At 43.0% G+C, this 10,818-nt stretch overlaps 1 protein-coding gene across 2 annotated transcripts in view; it reads left to right on the forward strand.

Annotated features, from left to right (window-relative positions):
• The window catches only part of GAREM1 (GRB2 associated regulator of MAPK1 subtype 1), a 172,106-nt gene extending 161,502 nt beyond the window's left edge, over positions 1-10,604 (forward strand). For both annotated transcript variants that reach the window (XM_075353320.1, XM_075353319.1), the window contains exons 5-6: positions 2,259-2,425; positions 8,551-10,604. In XM_075353320.1, coding sequence (XP_075209435.1) covers positions 2,259-2,425; positions 8,551-9,451 — 1,068 coding nt within the window. In that variant the 3' untranslated portion in view covers positions 9,452-10,604. The remainder of the gene's footprint in view (positions 1-2,258; positions 2,426-8,550) is intronic.
• The last annotated feature ends 214 nt before the right edge of the window (positions 10,605-10,818 follow it).

Raw genomic sequence — 10,818 nt, forward strand, 5'->3', positions numbered from 1 at the left:
GTGTAGATGCAAAAGAGAGTATACAGACCGCAGGAGATGACAACTATTTTTCATGTTAGGTGAAACATTTCACTGTCTGTTTTTAAACATGTTTTACCTCACAGAAAGTAGAAACTGCGATCCTGTGCTGTAATGTCTGTATATTCTTGTCACGCTGGGTGTGGGGAGAGACACCCAGCAAGTGGACTCCTGGGAATAAGGGATGCTGAAACACAAAGAGGGGAATAAGGGAGGCTGAAACACACTAGGGGGCCCTGCGCTTGCCCTCAAATCACAGGTACCTATAAGGGTTAGGAGGTGTGGCCCGCCAACGTGCCCCTGTCTCCTAGCCAGACCCTAGGACTTAGGGGTGCTTCACACACAGCGAGCTCGCTGCCGAGATCGCTGCTGAGTCACGCTTTTTGTGACACAGCAGTGACCTCATTAGCGATCTCGCTGTGTGTGACAATGAGCAGCGATCTGGCCCCTGCTGCGAGATCGCTGCTCGTTACACACAGCCCTGGTTCGTTTTCTTCAAAGGCGCTCTCCCACTGTGACACACAGATCGCAGTGTGTGACAGCGAGAGAGCGACAAATGAAGCGAGCAGGGAGCAGGAGCCGGCGTCTGGCAGCTGCGGTAAGCTGTAACCAAGATAAACATCGGGCAACCAAGGTGGTTACCCGATATTTACCTTAGTTACCAGCCTCCGCCGCTCTCACGCTGCCTGTGCTGCCGGCTCCGGCTCTCTGCACATGTAGCTGCTGTACACATCGGGTTAATTAACCCGATGTGTACTGTAGCTAGGAGAGCAAGGAGCCAGCGCTCAGTGTGTGCGGCTCCCTGCTCCCTGCACACACTAAGCTAAGCGGTGTGCGCTGGTAACTAATGTAAACATCGGGTAACCATACCCGATGTTTACCTTAGTTACCAGTGTCCGCAGCTTCCAGACGCCGGCTCCGTGCAAGCGCAGCGTCGCTTGCACGTCGCTGCTGGCTGGGGGCTGGTCACTGGTCGCTGGTGAGATCTGCCTGTTTGACAGCTCACCAGCGACCATGTAGCGATGCAGCAGCGATCCTGACCAGGTCAGATCGCTGGTCGGATCGCTGCTGCATCGCTAAAGTGTGAAGGTACCCTAAATCCCACCACCCACCAATCTACGGAGGGAAAAAACAAACACAAAAATAAACATCAAAAAAGGAAAAACAATAACTTATCTTGAGAGCGAATCTTCAGAATATACAGCAACAGTAGTCTGAAGCCACAACAAGGAAAAGCAACAACTTATCTTGAGAGGGAATCTTTAGAATATACAGCAACAGTAGTCTGAAGCCACAAGCACTCCTGAGCGAGCAACGTCTCCAAATCAAGAGTATAACCCGCACTGGAGGAGTGAGAGGCCCCACGTTATAAAGGCCCTTAATTACCAGCTGGAGGAAAGGCTCCTCCAACCTGGCAAGGAAAAAGAAAAAAACCCTAGATCAAGCCCTTAAAGGGACAGCGTCCATTAACGTTTGGACGATCGCCGAGCCCTTCTGCACCTGGTCCCAGCAGCAGCACCCGAAGGTCCAGACACATCCGTGACAATTCTGTTTTGATTCCTCCCCTGCCCAGGAGCTGTGGTATGATCAGACCATGTCTCCGTACAGTCAGACACGGCCTTTACACAGTACACAGCAGGGACACATATATAAGATTATCTCATCACAGAAACATTGTTTTTAAACCCATCCAATTGTGGAACTTATTATTCCAAGATCTATTGAAGATGTACTTTATTCATGAGACAACCCCCTTTAAGCGTTCAGGTGGGGCCTCCATGGATGGAACTTTCTTCCTACACATCAGCAGATGCTCAATCAGACTGAAATCTGGGGAATTTGGAAGTCAAGTCATCACCTGAAACTTCATCATGTTCTTTCCTGCACAATTTTTGCATCCTATTTGGGAGCATTATGGTGTGGAAATAGAGCACTGCCATTAGGATCCATAGCCATGGGGGGGGAGGGGGCACTTGGTCTGTAAGAGTGGTATAGTTGGTAGGTGTCAGATTGACATTCACAGAAATGCGCGGACCCAAGCTTTTCCTAAAAATATTTCCCATAGTACATCCTGGTGCCATCTCTTTTTCAGGTTAGTTACCCACACTCGCCTAGCTTTGCACATAAAGTAGAAGATAACTTATTTCATCAGACCCGGGCACCTTCTAATGTTGTAAACTGACCTGTGTATATTGTCATTTCCAGCTTATATGAGTAATAAACCCTCTCCTCCTTTTTAGGTAAAGGAAGAATGCAGACTCTTGAATGCTCCACCTGTGCCTCCTCGCAGTTCCAAACCATCGTCCCCCACCCCATCTGTTCCCCCGCCAACAGGAAAGCTAGCACGGCAGCAAACGCGGTCTCCCAGTCCTACGCTTTCCTACTATTCCTCAGGGCTGCACAGCATGTAAGTACTGCCTGTCTCTAAACACTGGAACTGCTGAGAGCCACATTATAGTGCAAAACTCAGCAAATCCGAAAGTCTGGGGGTGACTTCTGGCTGTTCTCGCAAGTCACTGGGCTTGCATTAGATGTAACATTAGTCAAGCAACATGATAAGGACTTAGAGAATTATTTGGCTGCAGGCAAATATTTAATTCACTTTATTAGGTCACCAGAATAGAAAAAGAAATTCCCATAGCGGCATGAAAGTAATACATAGAATTTATTTCATAAGGAATGTTCCAAACAAACGCAGAGATCTAAAAAATCATGATGAATTTAAAAATATTGGAAAACTGTAGAATTATTTGCTAATAATCTTTTCCATAGTAGGTATACGAAAAAAGTGTCTTTACTACAGAACCCACATAAGAAATGCGAGTGTCGGCCTCGGTTTTCTGCCATGAATTTAGATTGCCATTTCTTGCTGGACATAGTGATACTTTGACCATAGTAATGAAGGGAGTGCACCACATCATTGCACCGAAATCTAAACAGCAGTAGAGCAGAAATCTCAAGAATTTAGGATTTTGGGGGTTTTTGGTCGAGAGTGGACAATTTAGAGATTCGGAGAAATGTTACCTAGCGCCTCTCACTTCTGAATTAGAATAAGGGGTACTTTGCACACTACGACATCGCAGCTGCTGTCGGTGGGGTCAAATCGAAAGTGACGCACATCCGGCATCGCTGTCGATATCGTAGTGTGTAAAGCGTTTTTGATACGATTAACGAGCGCAAAAGCGTTGTAATCGTATCATCGGTGTAGTGTCCGACATTTTCATATTTTCGCTGCAGCGACGGTACGATGTTGTTCCTTGTTCCCCTGCGGCAGCACACATCGCTGTGTGAGAAGCCGCAGGAGCGAGGAACATCAGCTTACCTGCGTCACCACGGCTCACGCCAGCTATGCAGAAGGACGGAAGTGGGCGGGATGTTTACGTCCCGCTCATCTCTGCCCCTCCGCTTCTATTGGCCGCCTCCCGTGTGACGTCGCTGTGAGGCAGCACGACCCGCCCCCTTAGAAAGGAGGCGAGTCGCCGGCCAGAGCAACGTCGCAGGGCAGGTGAGTGCATGTGAAGCTGCCGTAGCGATAATGTTCACTACGGCAGCTATCACAAGATATCGCTGCTGCGACGGGGGCGGGGACTATCGCACTCGGCATTGCAAGCATCGGCTTGCGATGTCGTAGTGTGCAAAGTACCCCTAAGAGTTGCGCTGAGGACATTTAATCGATGGTCAATTTTCAGGTCTCGCGTTCCTCTCATAGGACAGGTGCATGATACCGGCTGATCCCGGCAGGCAGCTGTCACTGCAACTTTTGCAGCACCTTTCACCTCTGAAAAGTGGAAGTGAGAGGCTCCAGACAACAGCTTTTAATTGGTCTAGGACACCTCAATGACAGCCGTATAGTATACAATTATAGTCCCATATAGTCTTCATTTGATTGCCGAGAAATACTACAACTTAAAGCAGACACATTAACTGAAATACAGCAGTGGACTAGCATTTATTGTTTTTGAGATTGCTGGACAAAGCTGAGCGCTGTGCTCTGCCATCGCCTGCATTCCCATAGACAATAAATGAACCAATGGCGCACATGCATAGCCATTCTGACTGGACAATTCAGAACCTTATTTTTGGGATAAGTTGCGGTGTGACTGCTGGGACTGCCACCAATCACAAAGTTATCATCAATCATCTGAGAGGTGATACATTTTCATTTTGGGAATAACCATCAAAAGAGGATCGGTCACCAGATTTCACAATTCAAGCTGATAACATTAAATACAGCTTCTACCTGTGGACAACGTTATATTTGGTGTGAAAATCCATGTCAGAATGGCTGTAAAATCCTCTGGGCTTTATATAACTTAATCTCTGCTCACCTAGCCTTTTATCAGAATACCCACTGGTCTCCTTCAGCACACAATCCAGTCCTTTCTGGATGTAAAAATCATCATTCAAAAATTATTGAAAAAAACAAAAATATATATCCAAATACAAAACAGACTAGAGTTGCATGGAACAGTAACGTGTTTAAGGAGATAAGTGGTTGTTTTGGATTCTCTTCAGGTGCCTTCTGGTCAGCAGGCTCCTTGCACTTCATTTGTTATGGGACATGCGAAGGATATGGTGAGAAACATACTGCGTTCTCACCTAGCCTTATTGCCAGCTCCTCAAGATCCCTCCTCCCTGCTGCTTTGAAGATCTCACACTGCTCAGTACAAACTGCAGCTGTCAGGCTGGATCAGTGGATCCTGAATACAATTGAACTCGTGAATCAGCTCACTATGTATCTGGACCCATCTTGATGGGAAACTGTCAGTAGGATTAGCCCTCCTTAGCCATCTATATGGACATGCAAGTCATAGGAAGTTAAATAAAATGATAGCTTGTTATCTGCGATCCGATGTCTTATTCCAGAGAAATGCACATTTTTCTTATATGTAATGAGTTATTAATTCTTCTGTCTTTGTTTGTCATTTTTTTGTTTGATATCTTTAAGGTTAACTGTTTACAGTGAACCTGTCAGGTGCAATATGCACCCAGACCCACGAGCAGTTCTGGGTGCATATTGCTAATCCCTGCCTAACCATCCCTGTATGCACTAGCATAGATAAAGAGATCTTTAGAAAAAGTATTTCTAAATATCTTTTACCGTATGGTAATGAGCGAGGGCACTAGTCCCCTGGGCGTTAGTTCCCCGGCCAGTCACCCCCAGTAGCAAGTTAGTACACCCCTGTAGGCATGCTAATGAATACGCAATGTCACAGGATGATCTCACTCACCTCTCCGCTGCCATGGCGTCCGACGGAGGATTTCGGCTCAGTGCGCGTGACCCCAGCGTTTGAGTCATGCGCACTGTGAAGCCGGGTGTATGCGTCCTGGCTTTAAACTGAAGTAGTGCGTATGACCCAAACTCCGGGGTCATGCGCACTGAGCTGAAATCCTCCGTCGGGCGCGATGACAGCGGAAACATGAGTGAGATCATTCTGTGACTTTGCATATTCATTAGCATTAGCCCACAGGGACGTACTAACATGCTAATGGGGGCGACTGGCAAGGGGAAGTAACGCCCAGGGGACTAGTGCCCTTGCTCATTAGCATATGATAAAAGATCTTTAGAAAAAACTGTTTCTAAAGATCCCTTTACCTATGCTAGTGTATACAGGGACGGTTAGGCAGGGATTAGCAATATGCACCCTGAACTGCTCGTGTTTCTGGGTGCATATTGCACCTGACAGGTTCCCTTTAAGAGAAAGATGTATTAAGGCCCTGTAGTCATTTGGCTTTACAAATTATAAATCTTGCAATGATTTTCATTTAGCTCAGGAGCCGCTAGAGGGTCTAAAGTTTTATAGATAAGCTGTAATGTTTTCTTCTTGCACTGATATATATATTTTATCGCATATGATTGCATTGTGCTTATGTTAACTGATATCTGTTGAACTTTATATAATTCAATAAAAACTACAGTTCTAAAAAAAGATATAGGGGTTGGAGATTGATCTCCCTGAGAATCTGCCTCCAAAGCCTATTTTAAATGAAAGGCGGCGTTACCAATATGAGCCATGTAATGACTGACAGTCTGCTCTCCTGATCTACATGTCTCACACTGGTAATATGGCCTTTAATATGGCAGAATCACAGGGTGATCTATCTCCAACCCATAGCTCTTAACAACTTATTTTCATATAAGAAAAATGTGGTTTTCTCAGGAATAAGATATCTGACCGCAGATATCAAGGAATCATTTTATTAAGTTTTCTGTGACCTACATGTTCCATTCACAGGAAATCATTACGTCTTATCTTAGACATTCCCTTTAATCTTAATGTTAGTTGTATAATGTGCAAATATATTACTCCTCTACCCAGCTTCAGTAATTGTGTGATATTTCATTTATAGCTATCTATAATCGAACAACATTTGTTATTTGAACAATATATGTTTTTTTCTACAGCCCAAGTTCCTTTTTTGTTATAGAAAATGTATTGTAAACTTTCTGCGTTGCTTTTATTGTCTATCATCATCATGAGTGAGAAGTCAATTATTCAAGGACTCGACCTTGGCAGTCGCCCTGATGTTTGGATCTGTCGGGTGCCAATGTTGGTGCATTGGTTGGCAGCCTTTGGCAATAGGAGTGCACAGAAAAAATTTAAGTATTACCGAGAGTCTTTCATCCATCCGAAGCCTTATTTACTTAGAGAGAGATTACTTAGAACATTTAATGTTGCTTTAAGTCATAATGAATTATAAATTATTTTATCTTAATGTAAATATAATATATGCCAGCCACCAATATTCCCTCATCTAGACAAGCGAGTGTGGTCAGCAAACGTTAGTGGGATGTTCATCTGTCTCCCAGGTATTTCAGGTTGCAGACATGAAGCATAAGAGCAGAATACTCCGTCTGTTGATTTATTATTATACTTTACTCTGGGTTCCTTATTACATTAACGCCTCAGTGGAATTAAACCTCGAGGACTATGACATGGGAGCTGCATAATACATTACATTAGCAATGGACCACTATTTTTAATCAGATTATTTTTATTATCATGCTAAATTACAGTTTCCATATTTTGTTCCATTTTATGTCGACCTATGTACCGTATATATGTAGGCAAAAAATAAGTGTGGTTCTGCACCGACCACTGTACGTCCTGTCCACAATCCTGGGGAGGAGCGGATTGGCAGCAGTATTCCCTTAGTAAGGCTCTGGTTCTGGGTGCTCGCTGATGAAGCAGGATAGCTGTAGGTATGAGGAACCATGTAGAAAAAAAAAGGTCCAGCGGCACACCGAATCTCCAATAAAAAACTTTCCTTTTTATTAAATGAAGCGGTGCATGTTAAGGCAGTGAAGGAACCGGGTGCAGGATCCTGTGAGGTATCCTGCACCCGGTTCCTTCACTGCCTTTTTAACATGCACCGTTTCATTTAATAAAAAGGAAAGTTTTTTATTGGTTGGAGATTCGGTGTGCCGCTGGACTTTTTTTTTCTACATGGTTCCTCATATGTATGTATGTAGGTCAATCATGAAAATGTCATATTGATGAATAGTCAAGAAAGCAACAACCTCCAGCCTAAATGATGCCCCACCTTCTAAATCCATTACCTTTAAAATAACCATTATAAGACATATAGTAAGAACCTACAATTCAGTATATTATATGTGACATGGAAAAATACAGCATGTTTTTTCCTGTTGTGGACTAGGGAGCAGTTAGATTTGAGCAAGTTTATACTTGGTGAAGAACTAAAAGGCTGAAGGCCAACCAAGAGGTCTGGAGATCAGTCTTGCTGTGTCTGATCCTTTGTTTATTGAGAATATGTAGTGGAAATGGGGAGATTGATGGGTAAAGCCCAAACCCTTCCTTCTATGCACGGTAGATGCTAACATACTATGCCATGAAGGCATGTAGAAACACTTTGTCCAGGCATCAGCTATTGGAATACCACACTTGGTAACATGAACCAATATAAGTGCCCCACTTCTCAGAGGCCATTTTAAAGGGGTTCTTCTGTTTAATTTTTGTAGTTCAGAGGATTCCAGAATTGTAAAGTAATAAACTGAGCTTTTATTCCCCCTCATTGTGTCCAGTGATGTGTCTCCATAATTGCTCTGATCTGTGTTGATCGGTTGCTGTAGTAATGTCACATCTACAGCATCCACTGCAGCTATTACTAGGCTCTGACAATGTAGACAGCGAAGCCCAGTGATATGTTGTGCTTACATTACATCACTAGACCCAGGGATAAAAAGCTCAGGTTAAACACTTATTCTGCTTTAGATACCCATGCTTGTGTCTGTTTTGATAGGAAGCCAGTGAGTATGGTTTTGAAGTTTGCAAGTAAATCAGGGAACTTGAGAGAAACAGATGTATGCTAAACATGGGGAGATCCTGCAACCTCCATGCAGGTGATGCCATTGCATTGGTCATGTGTAAACCTCTCATGCCTACATTATAATAAATGGTTTTGATGTAACTTTATATTTATTTAAGTACATTTTATTGAGGTCTGGTAGACCCTGCTACAATCTCCTGTATGTACAATATGAAATTGACTACTTTTGTAATTTTCCAGTGGTGTTGCAGAAAGTGAAGTTGCAAGCTCATCAGAGAGTGCCCAAGTTTCGTGCTATCCCTGTAACTGGATCAAGAATGAGTCAAGTGAACTTGAGAGCAAGTCGCCTTGTGGATTAACAGCTTCTGAAGTCCTTCCCTCTCGACTGTCATGGCCTAACCGTTATTGTGGTGGGGCTGAAGGCATGAACCCAAATGATCTGCTTGTGGATCAGTGCCGCAGTTATTACAGCTATCCTCGACAAAAGACACCAGCCACACCAAAGAGAAATATTCCTACTCCATTTGACTTCAGTGGGGTTGAACCTTTAATTGGGGGCACACCAAGCGAAATTACTGACATTGTTGCAGGCTGTCCTAAGTCCGCCAGCTACTCATTGGAAACCTCGACTGAGAAAATTGTCCTTGACAACAGCACAAAGCAAAGTATGTCATGTCCTGCATTACCCCCGCGGGCACCTAAGACAAGTGAGGTAAACACAGTCCTTGAACCCCTCTCCATTTCTATGAAAATTGATGGTGCAGAGGAAGACTCACAGACTTGCTCTCCAGATATCACAGAAGAGCATTATTTGGCTAAAAAGGGCATGCAGGACATTTTCTCTATTTCATACCCATTCTCTTCTCCACTACACATGCAGCTAGCACCAAGGTCATGCGGAGATGGCTCTCCTTGGCAGCCTCCATCCGACCTCTCAGGACTGTCCATTGAAGAGGTATCGAAATCCCTTCGATTCATCGGGTTATCAGAAGATGTTGTCTCCTTTTTCGGTTCAGAAAAGATTGATGGCAATTTACTCATCCAGCTTACAGAGGAGATACTTTCCGAGGACTTTAAGTTAAGCAAACTGCAGGTTAAAAAATTAATGCAATTTATTAATGGTTGGAGACCTAAGATGTAAGACTGAACATAATATGGAAGGTACTGAACAAATGAATGGGAGCCCTCTGCATACGAGCTGAAATTTGTACAATCTGAAATTGTTATTTTGCACTACGAGATCAATGGTGGCTGTATATAGTCCTACAAAAGAAGAAATTACTATGCAGTGATAGGTACGAGTTGTAGTTGTATCACTTAGTACTGTATGTTAATGCAAACATTACGAGAACACTCACAGTGTGCCTTGTGCATCACTGGCCACTGAGCGGCTGCTACAAAATGTTCACAAACATTAAAGGGAATTTTACTTTCTAACCTTTATGTTGAAAAATATAATATAATATATTACTTACTAGCCAAAGCAATGTAGTTATGTTATCTCCAGACTAGAATTCATTAAACCATTGACCTTTGCTTCCCTTCCCCAACATAATATGAAGGAGCACTTAACTGTATGTGATTCCCTACACATGCAGATGTATTCCGAGTGTATGGGGTTTACGTACGCTACATTAAAGGTCACATTTCATTCATGTTCCAGCTTTCGCGTACATGATATGCTATGTGATTATATGTTTCCTGTTTGGCGTCAAGTGCATGATCAATAAAACATAAGGATCCTGCATTGTAACTCCACAGCGGATACAGATGTAACCGATCTATGTGAAACATCTGGTGTATCTGTGTTGAAGTATTCTGAAGAATATATTTCTTGCCTTTATTACCAATCTTTTATTCTGGTGAATTCAGTCTAGATACAGATAACCATGGTACCTGGTATTAGTGTTTATGCAAAATAAATTATCTCAAAGCCTGATAGATCTAGACGTGGGCTCTGACTAATGTCCGTAGACATACACCCACCCATTCCCACTATGATGTTTTGCACTTGTGTTGCCTAAGAGCTAAGAGTGGCCTGGCTAAAGAATGGCCATTGGCCTACAACACTATTTTATTCCAGCTTCCGAAGGATGAGCCTCAAATGGTCAAGTATAGTTTTTATGATGAAGATTCTTTTAAGTCATATTTTGTTTTTTAATAAAAAGTAAGTCCCAGAACAAAACCACTTGAGATATAGAAAGCTCATAGTGTGGTAAAGCTATGGACATTTATAGACTATGTATGTTTTATGTATATAAATATGTATAATATATAAAGTTATTTTCACTCTTCTTGTGAGACTTTACTTTCTTGGAATAGTATTTTTCCTAATACAGTTGTCAGGTTTCGAAAACACATTTATAAATAGACTTATTAGGAAACGCTGTGTAACCAAGGACGGGATCATGACTGAACACAGACGTTTCTACCAAAAGAATGGCCTGTGATCATCTTAATGTTGAGTATCCTTAAAATAACCTGAATCATAAATTAGGTAGTAATGGA

This window comes from Anomaloglossus baeobatrachus, chromosome 6, assembly GCF_048569485.1.
Source record: "Anomaloglossus baeobatrachus isolate aAnoBae1 chromosome 6, aAnoBae1.hap1, whole genome shotgun sequence".
In the NCBI taxonomy this organism is placed as follows: domain Eukaryota; kingdom Metazoa; phylum Chordata; class Amphibia; order Anura; family Aromobatidae; genus Anomaloglossus; species Anomaloglossus baeobatrachus.